The sequence below is a fragment of the Zosterops lateralis genome (genome assembly GCF_965231275.1).
Source record: "Zosterops lateralis genome assembly, chromosome: 4".
NCBI lineage: Eukaryota > Metazoa > Chordata > Aves > Passeriformes > Zosteropidae > Zosterops > Zosterops lateralis.
The window spans coordinates 65,341,816-65,361,808 of record NC_139765.1 but is presented as its reverse complement, the minus strand read 5'-3'; the positions used below and the strand labels follow the sequence as shown (position 1 = coordinate 65,361,808).

Genomic DNA, 19,993 nt, shown 5'->3' with positions numbered 1-19,993 from the left:
TTGTTTCAATAAAAGGTAATTTTATAATTAAGGATAGGTCTGCTCTGAAAGATCACAGTTCTTCTATATTCAAGACGTGGTCACTATTTAACTATTAATTTAGGCCACAACTAATTTTTTCTGTAGTTCTCTTGCTTACATATACCAAAAATAGGTCTACTAAATTTCTTCCTGCTCCACACAAGTTAAAATTTTGTCTCCTTTTATTTTCTAGTAACTCAGAGAACTAAAAGGAAAGTTCTTAAATAACCTAGGAAATAATCTACTATTTTTTCCTCATACTTTTTTTTGTTTGTTTATTTTTCTTCTGACTGAATGGTGGAATCTCTGTTGTTTTAAATAATCGATTCAGCTCTTATTCCTGTAGGTAATGTCTTTCAGATTAACATTTTCCAAAAACTTGTATCATAAATACATGTGTAGACAGGGAAAAAAATCCCTGGAAGATAACAAAAAGCCCACCAAAACCATTCAACAAATTCGCATTTCAGCAATTTCACTTGAGTGCCATATTTTTACTGACTGGGAATTTTAAGCTTCTGTCACTTAAGATTTCTCTGGTTCAGCCTCTCTCTGTGGTGTCACAGCAGTTTAATATCCCCAAAGAAATTTCCAGCTCCCCACAGTAAGACACGTGTTAACCTCCTAGAGTAGCTTACACAGTGTATTTATTTACAGTCATACACACTGCTAACCAGCTGCCCCTTGGAGGTGCCACAGTGGTTTCCTTCATTTCAACACTTCATGGTTTTACCTTCACTTTCAACACACAAGTTTGGAGTGGACTTATCTGAGGTGGCTGTGAGTGGAAGTCATTAGAGGATGTGTCTGTACTATGCTGAAAAAAGGCAGGCTGAGTGATCTGGAGCCTCAGTGTCTTACGTGCCTGTAACAGGCTTGGCAACCCGTTTGTCTGAGCTACTCCACCCAATTAGCAGGTGTTGATCCAATTCGGAAAGGCAGGGTGTAATCTGATTTCTCCGGGAGACAGGTGATTACTCCACCCAGATGGAAGAGATAGTTGAGAGAGACTCTTTAGATCTAGGCTGTGGTTGCAACTTAAATTGCTGCTGGGCTTGGTGAGACTGCCTGAGCTGAAACTCAATATTGGTGTTCATTTCTTTGCTAATAAAGCTGTGCTCATATTGTGGGGCAAGTTTAGTCTATGGAACAAAAGAGATTTTTAAAAGTTATGGTCAGAAAAGAACTGGCTTCTGCTTGACATCAAAGCCTCCCAGTATTTTGAGTTATTTCTAAAATACTCTTCTGTTCCTTAAATAAATTTATTCTGTACTGTAGGAAGTGCATACTGCTGAAAAACATAACAATTCAAAACAAAGGAAGCTTGCTAGACCTCCAGGAAAGGTTTCATGTACAACAGTCGTCCAGTGCCTGCAAAACCCAAAGATCCACTTGTTTGCTGGAGTGTATCCACAGAAGACTTTGGGTTGTCTTGTTAACTGTGCATCAAAGAGATGTAAAAAAATATGATGTAGTCATTAAATCAGGTATTTTGTGCTGAAGCCTTTTCTTGGCATCCCTCTAGCTGTTCACAGGTCTGGAAAATTTATTATATGCATCTTCTAAATGACAATTTCAGGGCTTGAAACATGTCTTGTAGTTTGAATATACTGAATGCAGAAAAAGTTGTAGAATTTTTACTTCCAAAGATCACTAGGTCAAATGGTTAGTGCTAATGACAAAGGTTTAGAGGTCTGTTATGTCAAGGGAGGACTCTACAAACCATGGCTTCTAATGACTTCTTTTAATGGCTTCTGGATTAAGATTGTTTTCAGGATGGGCCCTGGGGAATATCCCACCCAGCTCAGCTACCTCCATGCTTGGCCTCAGTGGTAAACCCTGGGCCAAATGACCAAATACCAGCAGTGACCCAGATTTCCAGGTGGGTAGGTAGAGAAGCAGGGAGACATTTTGTGTTTTGCCCTCACTAACAGAAAGCCAGAACCAGAGAAGCTTTCCATCTGCTGTCCAAGTGTGCTGACAGTACAAGTGTTTGCTAATATGGCTTGCAGTTTTGTAGTTTGAAGGGATCAGGATATATATGCCTTTTTTTTTTTTTTTTTTCTGGCTTTTTTTAATCATCTGCTTTCTTTGCTTCTCTTTTCTTGTCTTAATGCTTTAATGGTTTAAATTCATGCAGACATCCTGCAACTTGAGTAAATTACACACTTTAAATATTCTCAAGAACTCTTGTCATATCAAAAAATCAGACAGATAACAGGCATAACTTAATTGGAAAGATAACTGGAAGCACAGTAATCTGTACTATGCAACAAAAAATGTCTTATCAACCCTCATCAGTCTGTAGTTTCTCAGGACATATCTTGTCAGAAGAGGTATGAAACTAATCAATGGTTCCTGTGCAATGCTGGCAGTAGTCACCATGCCTAAGAGTAGTCATTTATGACATCTCCAAAGGAGTCAGATCCTCCAAATCACAATACCATATAAAGTCCTGTCGATCACAGCCCTGCATAAGGGCCACTGAATCTGGGGATCTGTCAGCTTTGAAAAATTAGTTGTAATCTTGGTTTGTATTGGATTTGTGTTTGTGTGATGAAGTGCACACTGCTTGTAAGGCTTTGAAAAATGGGGGATGTAACTATCAAGTAGTAAGTTAACAGAGACCCTTTCTATAGCACAGACCCCAATACTTCAACTGCTAACTTGCTTCACTCAGCACTGCAGAGCAACTTCTTCAGAGGGGAAGACTATAAAACATTGATCCTTGCTAATTGCAGGGAACAATAATGACATGAAGGGGATGCAAATGATGGTATTGATCCCAGCTGTGGGGGGTACACAGTCCAGTCATAAATCACAGTTTGCAAGTGTTTTCTTGCCAACTGTCCTCCTCCACTCTAAAATCATGCACCTGCCTGTACAGGTTCAGCTGGAAGGTTATCTCGTGGAGTACAGGTGCCAGGCAGGATTTCCCCACCCATTAGGGCCTGCACACAGCTCCCAGAGCTTGGGGACTTTCCTGTTCCTGCCAGCATTAACACAATAGCTTTGCAGCACTGTTGCCAACCAGCTTACTCCAATAAAATAAAAATTTAAAAGACCATTTCATTTTAACAGGACCCGAATAATTCGCTTTGTTCACTGCTTATTTTGGACCTGTTTAAACCAGCTGTGCACATGGACCAGTATTTTTCCAAATGTTACTGTAATAAAAAGAGGGGCACAGCTATATTTTTAAAATAATGTTACTGCATTTTAGAAAATCTTACACCCAAACAGCAGGAGCTGTGAAAGCAAAGCTCACTCTGAGGAGGCTCCCTCGCCCATGCTTACTGACATGTTGAAGCCTTTGCTGGGTCTAGCTGAGAATCCATCATCTGTGTACATGGCAATCACACATATATTTATTGCACTAACACTTCAGAAATATTTTACTTGAAACAATGCTGCTCCATGCTGAAAAAGATATCTGCCAGTACTGACTGAACTGATGGCAGCCGGCAGTAGCCCACCAGCAAAAGAGAGAAGTTAAAAAGCTCCCTGATAAGTCCAGAACATCTTTCAGCAGTGTGAGAAATTTGAATGACAGCAGTAATATCGGGGATTACCTATTCTCCATGGATATCCCTGACCTCATCACTTGAAAATTTGACTAATGGGACAGAAGAAGGAAAAAAAAGTAAACATAATAATTAACCTCAAGTGTGCGACTTTATATGAAAGCTGTCCATCCATTTTGATTTAAGACACAAAACATGTATTTATTTTGCTTGTCCAGCTGTTAGATGATATTTCTAAATCCTCTTGTCCATCCAGTTCAGACAAAATCTTATGATATTTTAATCACTTGGGTATGTGGGAAGACTGATATAAAGGAAGAATGTATTACTGGGTCAGATGCTTATCTGGATTAAATCAGCAGAAAACTGTTGAAGCTAATGATACTGTAAAGGATCATTTAGCCTTCTACTTATTGCCATGCATAATCTGGCCATTTGCATTTGCTGCAGTATCTGAGAAGCAGTATGGACATCACTATTGGCTTAAAAAAAAATGAAACCACTTGCTTAACATAAGGAGAAAAATCCAGATATTAGTTAGTCACAGGGACTTACCCTTCAACTTAAAAAGATATAATTAAAAACTCTTTGCTGCATTAGTAATCCAGATCGAAGGACGTAACTTCCAGGCTTCTGGAGGAGAGATAATTACTGGAAACTCATAAAACCCACCTAAATTCTGTTTTAATTTTCATACACGGAGCAGATGTTTTGACAGATGGATGGACTTTATTTTTGTAACTGTCCAGGAAAAGACTGCATAACACAGCCTAATCAGTGTTACATATCTTTACTGTTTGTTTTTCAATCTTTCTGCATTTGGCTCTTATTCTTTTGGTTGCAGACATTTTCTTTGTAATTTATTTTTTCAGGCTAATCTCTCTCTCCATAAGCCCTTCTATCAACTTGATATATAAATATTAGAAAATTCTTAAAAAATAAATCTGTGTGTTTGGTTTGTAAGTCAGATACATTGATCTTCATATAGTGGGTGCCTTTCTGGAAAACCTAATTAACACTTCATCTCCTCTTCAAGACAGGCCCTCTGCCCTTATAGCTGGTATAGGATTTGGAATTAAAATTTTGAGTTAAGATACCTGCCCAGACATACTGGACCTCTTTGACTTTAATTCACACTCTGAATATGAGAGTCTAATAATTTCTTCACTTGTTTTATGAGTAGGACTTTAGCACAGTAGTATGTGTAGCTGAGTTGGTGCTGTGGCTGCATTACTGTAGTATGATGCAAACTCTTTTAGCCATTTTCATTTCAATAAATCATCAGCATGGAACTGAGGATCTGAACCCCAGAACCTCCTCAGTCTAGTCTAGAGGAAATGTAAGCACGTTTATGGTCCCTGAAGTTCAATCCTTTTTCTCACTCAGGAATGCCCGGTGAACTTCTGGGGCATGTTCCCTCAGGTGGCCAAACATACCTTTACTCCCAGATGCAAGGTAGAATGGCTTCAGCTGGATGCCCTGCTGCACTTTTACACCAAACTAACCCCAGGAAGGCCTGTAGGAGCTGCTTGGGCTTTGGTGAAGGTTATGGTCCACATTCATTCAAACAGAGAAACAAACTGGACTGTGCCCAGGGTTTGTGGTACTGCTTCAGCTACTGCACATCACCATTTCTTTGGCCATACTTTTTAGGTTGTTGGCAATCATGCCATCACAAGTGTTTGCAGACACAGATCCAGCAGTCATATACATAAAAAAGTAGCTATCTTAAGAAATTCTCTGTGTCAGAAAAGAGAGAGGAAAACCTTTCAGGCTGTGGTAGAAGGTCTCAGATGTGGTGCAGGGATTTAGTTTCTTGGATTTTAAGATAGAAGCACTTCTGTACAAGGCCAAAGGCAGAACCTACAGCTCTTGTGGAAACCTTAGAGCATTTATTGAAATATAAATGAAGATTAATCCTCTCCAGGGATAGGTAGATAAATGAATGGGTATTTTTGAGGACTGCAGTAACTCCCACATGATGTACCTAATTTTCCCTTTGAATGTCTACTTCAATCATTCTATGCCATATGCAAGCACTTATGCATTCTGCTCTATGTATATATATATAAACTCAAGCTTTAGGGCATAAACCAGTGTTTAGCTTCATATAGACAAGAAAAGTTTCCTACTATTAAGCTACTCGCTATAATGAACAAGATTATTAGGAGCAAGAATTTATAATGATTCACTCTGATGATCCCAGTGCTCCTCTTCTTTAACATTTATTTTCATAACCCATCCAAGTAATACTTTCCTGCCTATGGAGAATTATTCAAACCTTGCATTCATTTTCATTCACATTATTAGGCTAAAAATATTTAAACTCCCACAACACACTGCTCTCGAGTTTGAAAAAAACTTATTTCTATATGGAAAATAATTTTTTAAAGTCTAATTTTCTTTCTTCATCTGTTTTACTTGACAAAGAACAATATCCAAAGGGTATGGATAGGTCCAGAATAAATTCCCTTTGAACAACATCTGTTTCTTGGGGAAAATAAAAATGGATACAAAAGCACTGGGCGGCTGAACTCACATGCAGGCACAGTGTTGAACTTCCCTGAGAATTTGTTCCTTACAGTTTCTGCCTCTGGGTTACTTCCTCTTCCTCTGGTGGATGCTTTCTCCTGTCTGCTGTATATTCTGAGGTACTACATGCCTTTTGCTGTCTTTGTCTGCCTTCCAGTGCCTTACACTCTGCCGTCATGCAGTGAAATGCCTTGTCCTGCTGGCACAGACCTCCACACCAACAATACAGCTCTAGCCCGGGGGTCTGGCAGGGGGAGACACTGATGCCAAGTGGGACAAGCCCAGTTGGAGACACCCAAGTCATTCCAGGCCTCCAGCCAAGGGGGTTGGGGAGCTGCTTTGTAGTCTAGTTGACGTAGTGGGGACCAGCAGAGCTGCCTGCCAGGTTTCACAGCCAGTGTTGCCTGAGTGCCACCACAGCAGCTGTCCTGGGAAGGCAGGAATGGGAAAACAGGATAGGAATGGGAATCAGGCACCCATGTCTCATGTAGCGCCAGACCCAGATTGCATTCAGTGCACACACACTTTCCCTGATATCTTCTTTGTCATACCCACGTGCTGAGATTGAGTCTCTGCAAATCGTTCAAAGCTGTTAAAGTTGGTTTATTACAGGTATGTGGGAAGCTTTATTGTCCCAGTGTCACATAAACCAGGAAAACCCAATATTCACCAGAGTGAGCTCTTGCTAAGTTCAGAATATCAAAGGACCAGATATGACATTTCCACATATAATGGTGTACCTGTGCAGCTGTGCTTGAGCACAATTAGACAAAGGAAGGAGTCTGAGATGGAAATCAGTGTGCCTGTTGCTATTGTTCCAGGGAGAATAGCACCGTCTCCCAAGCAGGGCAGAAATTTCACTTTGAACTTCCTGAGTTGACAAGGGCTTAAATCAGAACTGTAACTTTACTTTGATGTCATTTATTGTAGTTTAATACCCCTCTTTATTTATTTTTTACTACCATGTAAAATATATAAAGAAACCTAATCTGGTAGAGAGGTGTATGAGAATTTACTGAATAGACCTTAATGGTTCCTTTATGCAGCTATAAAACAGAGGGGAGCTATAAGAGCAGTCTGAACTGGGCTAGGAACTTTAAATGTTATACAAATTTATTCGTCATAGTCAAAGGTTTATTGATGTAGGTATTTACCTTCCCCATTGTTTAACTAGGTTGTGTATTTCTCAGATATCTCAGGTAAAAAACACCCTGTACAAGGAATTAGGAGAGCTTGAAAAGAGGGATGAATGAGCTAAATCTGCTTTTGGAAATACATTGTAAATTTGAAGTCACTTGACTGATATTTACTCATTTACACTACTGTCAGTCCTGAACACTGGATGTTCAAACATGGCTATGATAGAGTTAATCCACCTTCTTCTGCAGGCTGATCTGAAATAATTCAGTGAAGGTGGTGATAGAACTTTCCTTAATTTCATCCAGAGAAATCAAAGAAGACTCCTGCCCCTAATCTAAGCAGGGTCTTTCCATCCCACCTTTAAAGCATTAGTTATCTAATACCTTCTTGCTGTATGTCACAGATAAGCAGCTGAAGGGCCTCAGTGGGTTGGAGAACGGTGTTAATGACACCAAGGCTGTGTGTTCAGTCCCCATGTGGGCCATTCACTGAGGAGCTGGACTTGATGATCCTTGTGGGTCCCTTCCAACCCAGAATATTCTGTGCTTATGTGATTCTGAGTGCATATACAGTCACAGGTGGTGTGTTGCTGTAAATCAGAATAATTCCTGTGAAATCAGCACAACTTATTCATGCTGGCTGTAGGTCCAGCCCATCTACTCACAGCATTTTGTCTGTGGCCACCAGCCTCTAACACTTCATGTTCTTCAGGTAGGTAGTTTTAAAAGCTTTAGTAAAGAATAGCAGTAGCCCATAAAGACATTTTTAAAATCATGATGCAGTGAACCTGACAAGGCAAAGCACTGTCCTAGTGAAATAGCGTTGTGTTTATGTCAGGCCAGATACAACTCTGAAGTGAAAAACTTCTGATTTATTTAATAATGCACACACATCATTGCTCAATTTTAAATTATATGGAGTCAAAGTCAGATTCTACATCTGAAACACAGAATGTCAGAATTTAAGAAAGGATCTATTTCAATTTTTTTTAATGTTACATGAATTTGGGGTATTTGACCATTTTACTCTTGTAGGTATTAAGTTTTTAATACACTTTGATGGGTTTTCCATATTTCTTTTACTTAAAGCAGCAAAGAACAACAGCATTAATAAAAATATAGAAACATATTTTTGTATGAATTATGCCCAGGATTTGCTTAGTACTCTATCATATGACAATGGAAAGCAGTTCGTGGATAAACATAAATATAATAAATGTATACTTGTGCTTATACTTGTGTGTGGGAAGAATAAGAATGGAACAGAAATTGTGTGTGTTTTTATTAAGAAGGGTCAGAATGGAAAGAATTAAGAGTAACATCGATCTCTATTTCTTTCAATTTCCTGTTGGATTACCTCAACTATCTCTATGTTTTCTCTTCCATCTCTGTTGAAAAGATAAGTTAACAGCAGTAAGGAGTGCAGTAAGATTCTGGATGCTTTTCTCTGGGTGCTCTTTTTAATGCATTGCCATTATCTGTTATGCAAATATACAACAAAATTGTAAGAGCAATGTCATTCCAGTACAGTCCTTTGTGTGAGGCAGGGAATCAGTGTTTCATCTGTGTAAATTCATTGCTTTTCCCTGTAGTGGCCTGAGGCATGCCTCAAACTGCACATGCATTTTCCTGGCAGAGCCTTTATTTTGTGTATGGGAGTATCTGATTTAATTAGCAAGCAAGTTACAGAGAGGGAGGATGCCAGTCAAGGAGATTTCTGTGGGTGCAGTAGCTCAGGTGGTGTTTCCATGGACCTTGGTCTATATGGAAAGGTAGAGTTGAGCACTGTACCAAAAAAGTCAACAAATATGCAGAGAAAAATTCTCCTCATCTTAAACACAAACTTTACTGGTAATACTTAATTTCATTGTTCTCATTCTCCTTCTGTTTGAAACCCTTTTTTTTCAATTGTGTTAGTAGACCAACTCACAGGCATTTCCTTTTTTATGTTAGACCTGATTGAAATAAAAATATTAAACAAATGGAAAAAGTTGCCATCTTGACTATCCATTTTAATAACATTAGGCATTAATAATGACAGTTTTGTTAACAGGTAACAGATAATGTTTGTACTAGGGACTGTTAGTGTTGCTATTAAGTTTTAATTGATGAGAATTAAAATAACTCATGATGGATAATTTACTTAGGAAGAGAACGTATAGTCCAAGTCTCTCAAAGATTGTATTTTAGGGGCTGTCAGGATTGTATGGAAGTTTAACATATGTATTCATATGTGTAAGACTGGCCCATAGACACAGGCAGTGGGGGTGAGGCAGCATATTGTTAAAAATACTGTATCAATGATTTGGTTTTCATCAACTCCTTCCATCTGGCCCATTTTTCTTCTAATTGTTACTTAATTGAATACAAGCAAACAGTTGGTCCATTTTTCTTCATTATTTCATTCTGACACATTTCTATAAATGGGTTTTGTCTTGCAAACACAGCAATAGCATAAATTACAAAGATGAAGCATGTCTGAAACAAAAATTAGGATTTTTTTTCTGTAATCTTTTCTTTGGGGTTGGATGCTTTATTAAGTAGCAACCAAAGATATTTAAATGAGAAATTAAATCAGGCTATTTATTAAATGCTTAGCAGTAAATAATCTTATGAACAGCAAGAAATGATCATACTTTACAAATTTGTTTATTCATCCATGTATCTCTAGCACAGAAGAGCTCCCATTAGTCAGAATCACCAAATTAACTCTATGAATAATTTTTTTTCCTCCTTTTCTTTGCAGAGGGAATGTGCTAATTTCATCAAGGTGCTTAAGGCTTACAACCAAACCCACCTGTATGCTTGTGGAACAGGGGCTTTTCATCCAGTCTGCACCTATATTGAAGTTGGAAGCCATCCTGAGGTAAACTATCTTAAACCAATATTTTTCTTTTTCCTCTTTTTAATCTTTATTGGTGTTTAGCCATAATCTCTTCCTGCCAAAATGCATTCTCACTAGTTTCTGTGGCTTGGGAAACAGATCTGGTAGGACCTGCTCCTGAATCAGGTGCTGACGTGCTGATTGATAAATCACAGCAGAATCTCTAACTTTTCTCCCCTGCACAGCATCTCTTTCTCTAGGGGCTTAAATAAATATAAGTAAGCCCATTCTTCCTGGCTCATGAGGTTAAAAACCACTATTTTTTAATAATTGGGACAAATACCAATTTGAGGGATAAGAGGGATAGTTCAGTCACTATGTTTATTCTGGGCCAAACACTGTCTTTAGTTTCCTCTCAGTCAGTACAGTCTGATACCACCTCAGCTTTCTCCCAGCTGAGAATTAAAATAGTGTCACACCTTCATAAAACTCCCTTCTCAGATATGTCCTAACACACTTGACAGTTTTTCGTATGTCACCTAGGTTTTGTTTCCTTAGTTTTTTGTGAAAAATAAATCACTCTTTTTTCACACATTTCTTTAATCTCTTGCTGATTTTTTGTTTAGTATTGCAGAATACTTGCTGTAGCTCTTGTACCATTTCATCAGCGACCATCATAACTAAATAGATAAGCATAATCTTCCCTGGTAAAAAGCAGAATCATTCACAGGAAGCCATGGGACTAGGCTGATTTTCCTGGCTGAAGATTTGACTAGAATGTCTCTGTGCTGCCCTTCAATACTTTTCCTCTCCAGAATAGCCAATCTCTTGTTTTTCTGTTGAGTATGTAACATAAATTAGTTACCTTTACTGCATTTTCTGTCTGGCTTACCTGAGTGTTGCTCACTGGACTGTTTAAGTTTAGCAGTCAGACTCCTGATGTGCTCTCAGCCTTTATGCACGTGTTTTACTAGTGAATCCATAATTGTGTTACTCATAGCTTCTGTGATCTTCAAAAAACGCAGCTCTTTCAAGTTACCTTATGCTTTTGTAATTCAGGTTTGCAGATTTCCTTGAAAATAAAGACATCATTGTTGAATGAATGATGACTGTTTCTTCTCATAGAGAAATTAACAGATCCTTTGAGTGTTGACTTCATAGTCTGGGAACTATTTCTCCCTATGAAAATGTCTTTTGATATTTGAAACATAAGTCTTTAAAATGTTCTAAGAACAAGGTTTTGAAGGGATAAGGGAGCTGCAGAGCAGAAAGGGTTTTGTTCATATTCTTTAATGCTTTATTACAATGCATTCTTGGCAATTAGTGATTGTCTCTTGACCACACACAGTATGTCATTGCTTACTGCATTAAACAGATTCTCTGCTTCCTGAGAGCCATTTGGGAATTGGTAGACATATTAATTAACTCTAGTTCCGTAAGATGTGTGTCAATCAATCCTTGGCTATCTGCCAAGGGAATCTATCTGCACAGAGATAGCTCGTATGAGGTCATTTACTTCTACATTTGGCTGGTTTATTGCTGTACCATAAAACTAACACACACTTTATCAAGGATTTATAGAAAGGATGATCAGAGATGAGAGGCCAGATCTAACCTTGGTTTAACATTCTGGGTTTTTAAAGTCTTGAGTCAGTGGTAGGTTTAGCCCTGGAGTGAAAGAGGACTCTTGTTTTAGCTTCTTTTTAGCAGTCCCTGCCTATAAACAAAATCTAAAAAATCTAAATTGTTAGGTTTCGTTGTTGTTTTTTTTTTTTTTTTTATACAGTAAGTTTATAAGTCTCCTTTGGCCTGAATCATTTTCGTGACCCTAGATTTCATCTTTGCAAATGAGGGAAATCAGGAGTGTGTTTATCTGAACTGCCTCAGACACTGTTAGCTTTTATTTTCCTTTTCATACTTAAGATATGAGTGAAATCATTTTCACCTGCCCTTCCAGTGGCACAAATTTCTGTATCCTCTGAATAGTTGTGCAGGAGGGTTTACTGCCTTCTCAGGTCAGATTTTGCCGTGTGGAGAGGAAGTGGGGCAGGCAGGAGACAGTGTACCCACCTCTTCTTGGGCTTTGACAAATCTAGCAGGTAGCCTGGGTTTTGTCCCTTGAAAGGATGAAAATCAGATGAATACATTAATTTATTAGATCTGTAATGAGAAATAATCTGTCCTTTCTCTCAGCTAGAGCCTGCTTCTTCCTCTCCCATACTACCTAGCCAGGAATTTCAAATGTGCTCCTTCTGTGGGAGATGAGGAAGAGGAGTCTGCTTGATTGACAGTAGCTATTAGAGACACCATGAGTGAGGGGAATACAATTTTAACCCCTACACCCCTGCACATTGCATCTGTGGGAGCCAGATGGTTTATGTTCTCATGTCAGACAGCAGCACTGGATGTGTCAAAGGGCCATTGCTTCTGTATCATGTAGAGTTTATATCTCCCTAGCATATTAAAGAAGGTAAAAATATAAGCAAAGACAAGCAGTTGATTATGAGTTAAAAATTGCCATCTAAAACACTTCCTGAAGATTTCTTTTCTGCCACAACACTTGTGGAAAATCAACTGATTTCACCATCTGCTTATTTATTTTTCAAGCACTTACAAAGGTAAATGTGAACTGATTAGGGAAATAGTCTGGGAATGTACCTACTCTCTGACTGCTTGTTTATCTGAGCTCTGAATGTAACCCACCTGCCTGAATCCAAAGAAAAGGAAATCAGTGTGTGCCAAACTGGAGAGGGTGGAGAAGTGAAATTTAAAGAAAAGAGTGGCAAGTGATAGAGGAGACTCTGGAAGCAATTGGAGTAGGATCAGGAGGCTGGAACATGGTACAATTTTTATGGCTGGAAAAAGGAAATAATTTACTTTGTGTGACAGTCATAAAGTAATGGGAATATGAATTGTTATATCTGTTGAGTATCTCTTTGATATGAAGCAGTGTATCACAGCCCCATTCCATACCTGAAGAAAATAATTTCTGGTGATGGAACTAGGCAGGTTTAATTGAGTCTGGTGAGGTACAGTATCAGAAGTAATAATAAAAAGCTAAAAGGATATGAATGGCATGCTGTGCATCTGATTAAAAATGATGTGCACAAACGTATACAACCTAATATGTTGTGAATTACACCACAGTCTGAGGAGTAAAGCAGACTAATCTTTGCTTAAATCCATTCCAGATGTGTAAGTGGATAACCATAGTATTTAGAGGGAAGAATAAAGTTAATGTTTCAATAGGCTTTAAGCACGTAAGCCATGAGGAAGCAGGAAAGAACATATTTAGAGAGAACGTGGTGTGTAGATATGCGGAAAATACCTGAGGGCAGCCAAATTTAAAGCTTGATATCATCCATTTTATGTGCATGAGTTTAGGGGAGATGAACTAACACAGACACCTACACAAACTTCAGGGATCTGGAGTTAGGCAATATGTGACATTCTGTCCTCATAACTCAGTATAATACAAGAAACCAATTACCAGACAAAACAAGAGAGTGATTAGTAAAGCTGTGTTTTGCACCCACTGACTTCTGAGGAAACGGGGCTGGATGTGTAGGAATGCTGTACTTAACAGTTGCAAAATTAAACAAGTCAGATCTGTGCTTGAAAGGAACAAATCTAACTACAGGGAGATACAGAGGTGCATTAAACCCCCTAGAAAATCACAACAGGATGCAGAATGCACCTGCCTGTGCATGCCTGAGCAGGGGGAAGGAGCCCTGCTCCCTTTCCCCGGGGCTCCCTTTGGAGCAGTTTGAGTGAACCAGCAGGGAACAGTCCTGTTTTAGTAAGAACAGGATTTTCCATTTACTTAACCCTTACACACAGGTGGAGGTGTACAGAATGCCCTATAGTACCTTTTTTTTTTTTTTTTTTTAGTGCTCAGACAGGCATTGCAAGAGCTTTACAAAATTGTTTGCCAGATCCTCAGCAGGAATACATTAGGGTTTCTTCAGCAGAGGTAAATTAATAGGTGCTGTCTGAAGAACTAACCCAGCTTTTTTTATTGTCTCCTAATTCCAAATTTCTTGTCATTGTCTAACAGATTAAAACTCATTTTTAACTGCATGAACTTAAAAGATCTGGGATCACTTTACTTGCAGGTTATTTCTCAATCAATAAAGAAGGTTTAAATTCAGTTTAGATTTATGATGTACATAAAACATTAAGTTATTGCATATGAAGTTATATAATGCTACCACCTGTAACATATTTGCTTTTTCCGGACTCTGTATATTTTAAAAATCTTTGGATCAACTCATAAAATTTTGCTGAAATATACTTTCCACTCTTTTTTATCCCTTCTTTTCTTCATATTAGAAGAGATCCAGAGTGCATTTCCTAAATAATGGACATCCTGTTGTGACCCATTTATGCATCTATCATTTTGTCTCTCTGTATATATTATATATATATATAGTGATGGAAGTGCATTTTTTCCTGAAAGAATGACTTTGAAGAAACACATTAATTGAAAGATCAATGCTACTGCTGGTACTAAGCATGTCGTGCTTATCTAATGTAAAAATTCAGGTTGAAACATTGATTTCAGTAGTAGTAGATGTGGCATAAATTAGCCTGACTTCATCGAACACAGCAGACCTGTGTCAGTTTACGTCAGTCAAGATTCTGAGCTGTGGTTTTTAAGTGAAACATTAGAGCAAATGGTTTTTCAAGTTAAAAATTACCTGAGGCTAGTTTTCTTTCCATCTAATTAACTATATACCTTTACATGGTGTTTATTTGCCTATATAGAGAAAATATGAAGGAACAGGATACTGTTAAAGGATTATTCTCGTTTGTGATGGAACTGTTACGTGTGACATACTTGTTTCTAAGCATCACTATAATTACAGAGAAATGCCATTAAATGATGATCTAGTTTACAGACTGCAATAGCCTTCTTTAGTTCACAAGTGCCTTAACCTTTCAAACTTCCAGATATCCTGTTACTATAGTACAAGAAAACAAAACTGAAGAGCCAGAACTCTAGCTTAGGCACAGTGTAAGTACCTTTTAGAACACTTCTTTCCATTGCATGAGTAGTTTTACCATGAAGAAAAAGAAAACATCTTTTAGATCTTTAAAGACTGATGTACTTCACCTTGTATCATAAAAAGCTGAAAAGTGATTCCTGCTATACAGGGGAATCCCAGATACTAGAACATTTTGCTGTACTCATGTTCTTATCTGTGGATGATGGCAGGTAACAGTGCTAGGCACACATCTGTCCTGGCACCTCACAGGATCAATGGCCAAAAATTACAAAACAAGGGGACTGGGTTCCTCTGGAGGCGATGAGACTGTAAACCATCAACTTGTGCTGCTCCCCATGACATTGATTTCCAGTCCCTTAGGCTACGCTGTTTGTAAATGCTTCACACAAAATCAGGCTTTTCACACATGTACAATTCAATTTACCTCTACTCGTTAAAAAAGAATAAATCTTGTCATAGCTATCACCTTCCTAGCATTTTTTAAGTATATAGTTTTATATACAATTATATGTAGCTATATATAGTATCTAGTTCTTTTTCCAAGCCATAATTCATTATGGCATTGTTTGGGAAGGGATGTGGTATGTTAATTTTTCAATGACTAAATTTAATGTTTACAAGACTAGTAGAGAGAAACAGCTGAGAACATGACAGTCCTTTCTCATATGACAATCTAAGTGAGTCAGTCGTTCTGGTAAGGTCTGACAAATATTTCAGTAAGGAAAGCAGGATGTGTTGCTGGAAGCTCTACACGTTTTTAAGCACCATCATGCAGTACACATTTCTTACAGGCTGAGGCTGTGTCCTGAATGGCACCTCTTGTCACCTTACATTATCATGTAATAAAGTTACACAAGGAGAAGGTCACCATAAAGAAGAAACTTGATTCCCATTTAAAAGACTTTTTGAAAAACTCCATAAACCCCTTTGTAAACAAATATTAACCAGGTTCATGGTTAAATGCTATTATTTATGAAGGCCTGTCTTTGAATACACTGCAGGTCTCCTTTGACTTAGCTGTATTTTGAGCACTTGCTTTGCTAAAAGAGAAGTTAAACCAGGAAAACTCAGATTTTTCAAAACTTCATCCTGTCATCCCCAAGCAAAATATATTTCCAATAAACATTTTTTTTCTAGAGCAGATCCTTTTAAGTAGGACTATTAGGCTTTATGTGATAATTTAGCTGTCGGAATAGTTTAATTTATGAAGTAAACTTCTCTCAACTGAATAGCACACATGGCAGCAATGGCTGACATCTTTCCTACCCCTCACTGTTGGATAAGTCTACACAGCTGCAGACACTAAAACCAAAAATTTTGAATTTTTTTTCCTAAGTATCTTATTTTATCAAAATAAGAATCCATTTCCTAATAAAAATTATAATGCATGCTAAACTGGTAATGTAAAAAACACAATGAAAGTATGATAAATTAAATATGTAGCTACTGGTATATTCATTCATATACATTCATATTCAGTTTTTTTACCCTGATATATTCAATTAAAGAGGATGTGCCTTTATGACAGCTGAATGCTTGACAACTTTTGATCCTTTTGACCTTCCATTTACCTATTTAAAGGTGTATTTGTAAGAACAGGGGTCTTCCAAATCATAAGTATGCAAAGGATGTGGCTCAGTATCTTAAAATTCAGATGCAGTACAAATACCATTTTGGAAGTATAGTATTTAGCAAAGGGGTCATGCTTTAATCACTGACAGGAAATATGAACATTGTAGGTTTTCAGCTGTCATTTAATGCATCCAGTCCTGCCCTTGCATATTTCATAATTACACCTAAGCAATTTGGAATATATTTATGTCTAAAGTGACAAAGTCAGTAATTATGTCTGAGGCTCACTCTGAGATTTACAAGTTGAACATTTACATGCAGGAAATGAAATCAGGTTTTAGACTAACACAAGTGAAAACAGTGTGGTGGCTATTTTATTTCTTCACCTTTATTCCTCAGACTACATGGCTGAGGGTAAAATGGAAGCAAGGTTCTTTAGTAAGTCATACTGAGGAGAGGTATAAGATATGATGAGAAACAGAACAAAGACATGGAATTTGCAACTGCAAGGGCGATTTGTTGCACAGCAGAAACCACTAATGAAACCGTAATCACTATTCAAGTCTGATAATTTCAGCTATTCAGCAACTAACTTTTGTTTAGGACTTGATAAATATATCCAAATTGCTATGGCAGACCTCTCAGTTTATTCTTAAGAAACCAAGCCAAACCAAACCAAACCAAACCAAAAAACGAACTCCAGAACCATATTAATTTAATATTACTTTATACAGATCATCTAAAGAAAATTTAAGTGGAAGTCACTCTGCATGTGATATTCCAGCATTCTGCAGTTTAGTTTTAATTGAAATAAATAAACCCTGAGATGAGGAAGAACTAGTAGGGCTATGGTCTGGAGACAGTGTCAGTGTTTCCGTGGATCTGGTCTGATCTCTACAGGTATGCAGTGGCACAAAAGGAAGCTGGGAACTGGCAAGATGCTGCATCTTGTCCTGCACTGTTGGAAAAAACCACTTTAACAAAGTAATTGTTAATATAGAATTATTTTTTTTTTTTTATGTTTCCCAGTGCAAAAAGAGTCCAGTGTGAGTAATAATGTCAAATTTGAACCTCCAGCCTCCTAATGAGATGAATCTAAGCCCTACCATGCTTCCAGTGAGATAACTGAGGAGACCATTGTTCCCTCAGCCTGCATGGCTTTCGCCCTTGGTGGCTGAGCAATGCTGGTTGATTACAGTGGAGAACTGTATACAGTGTGCCACAGCTGAATGGCTTCCATGAATAAGAAACCAAAGCCAGTCGACATATTCATTAGGTTCAAAGGAATAAGTCTCAGAACTGTGGGAAAAGTTTTGTTTATGTTGCTGGAGGGGAGAAAAAAAAAGGCTGAGATAGAGAGAGACCTCCATGGAAGTAAATTTGCAGAGTGGAGTGTGCACATGTGCGCTGGGTGGACTTTCACTTACACCACATGTGATGTCTTGCCTTGTGAGTCCATGTCTTAAAACCACGGGTAACTTTGAATATGCTGAGATAATGAGTGATTCAAGTTAAAGACCCTCTAAGGATCTGGGTTTAATTTATTCTTTTAAAGTATGGGGTGTTTTTTTTCTAGAACTATTTGTCTTCGGTGGAGTTCCCTATGAGTTATACTGGGGTAGCTAAAACTGAGGTGCACTTTTCATTTTTATAGTCACAGGAAAAAAAAAACCACATTAATTTCTAGCATTGTTAGCAGGATTACTCAGAATTTTGTGACTACTTTAAAGAAATTAATTTTAGCAATGACTACCAGAGGAGCTGAAAATACACCCACTGTTTGCCTTTGGATGTTCATTATTTCTCCTATCAGTTAAAGGATGTTATGATGAATTATTTATTCCCATAATGTAAATATTACCACTGACACATGGTTACCTTATTTTACCATGAGATAATACAGTTTTACTAATTCATTACAGACATAGATTGTACTTTTAAGAGGTATGGCAGTCGCATTAAGATGTCGATCCAATTTTCTGGGTGGGAATATTATGTTGGCTCATCAACAGAGCCTATAATGTTTCTAGTAACACAGAAGTTCAGCATTTGCCTCTTGTTAGAGTAACAATTGAAAACATTAACCCAACTTCACAGTCATGCAGCATATGCAAAATTTCATCCACACACCTCCTGAAACAAAAGACAAGTATGGCTGAATCCTTTGATCTCTTGACCAACGTGGGGGAGAAAAAAATAAAATAACAAACCACCATCTGTTGGGAAACCAATGTAATAAAAACAGTGGAAGGCTAGCTTATAGTATAGGCTGATTTAATTGAGGAAATGACTTATAAATAGAATTATTTCTTGATTTAGAGGCATAGGAGGAAACAAAACTGAAAGAAAGAGTAACCAAGCTCAGGTTTAGACATATCAGCATCAAAGCAGCATTATTCATTTTGGGATTCACGTCACAAGGCTCCAGTTGACAGGGGCTGACCTCATGAAGAAGAATCGTAAATGTGATTTCTGCCACTGAAGGAAGTGACTGCATTGTGTTTGTAGCTCAGTACCAGCATCTTGTCAAATAATCTTTAAACAGCCAAGGTCACAATGCAGCAGGTTATAGCTGTGGGTGATGCTCCACATACAGACCACAGTGCTGTGAAATGCTGAACAGCAAACCAGCCAGTTATATTAAATACTCAGACAAGAGAATCTAACTAAGGCCTTATTGGTGAACTAATTTCACTGATCTTTGCCTAAAATTTTATGACAGCTGGCATGCTGTGAAGTGCCTTTCAGGCATTTTTTAAAATCTGTGGGTATATTTAACTCACAGAGACATATGAGTCTGAAAGCACTGCCTTTTCCCATGCTTTCAGACCAACCTAATATTCATATTTCCTGCTTGTTCATATTATATGAGTTTAATGATACACTGGCATGGTGACTGGCCTGCAGTTAGGCCCAGGAAGGGCCCAGGGAGGCTGTGTATGGCCATGGCACAGGCTGCTCAGCAGTGATGGAGAAGTTCATGCCTGATCTCTTCAAAACCTCTTCCTGATGTTGCTTCTGACCACAAGACTGTCACTGATTCAGAATTTCCAGAAGAGGGGGAATTTCCCCAAATTGAGAACACTCATGGATGTAGAAGCTTTCGAACAGATTCAGGAAAGAAAAAGTCACTTTCTACAATGGAAGGCTTTTTTTGGTGTTCTTTCAAGCCCCTTAGACATCTCTTTCTTTCATCAGCAGCTGCAGTCAGCATGACAAAAGTGGCTTCTCCACAATGATTAAATCTCATCTCTTTTTTAATAAGAAGCAAAGCAACTACAGGTGAAGCTGCTATTTCTGTGAGTAAACAGCAGGACACAGGTATTTCCAGTTGCCTGGTGGAACAGGAAATAAATGTTCTCCTGCTATCTT

The 19,993-nt window shown here is 38.0% G+C and overlaps 1 protein-coding gene across 3 annotated transcripts in view; it reads left to right on the top strand.

Moving 5' to 3' along the window:
* The window catches only part of SEMA3A (semaphorin 3A), a 279,577-nt gene that overhangs the window by 171,455 nt on the left and 88,129 nt on the right, over nt 1-19,993 (top strand). For all 3 annotated transcript variants that reach the window (XM_083860064.1, XM_083860066.1, XM_083860065.1), the window contains one exon: nt 9,963-10,082. In XM_083860064.1, the coding sequence (XP_083716190.1) occupies nt 9,963-10,082 (120 nt within the window). The remainder of the gene's footprint in view (nt 1-9,962; nt 10,083-19,993) is intronic.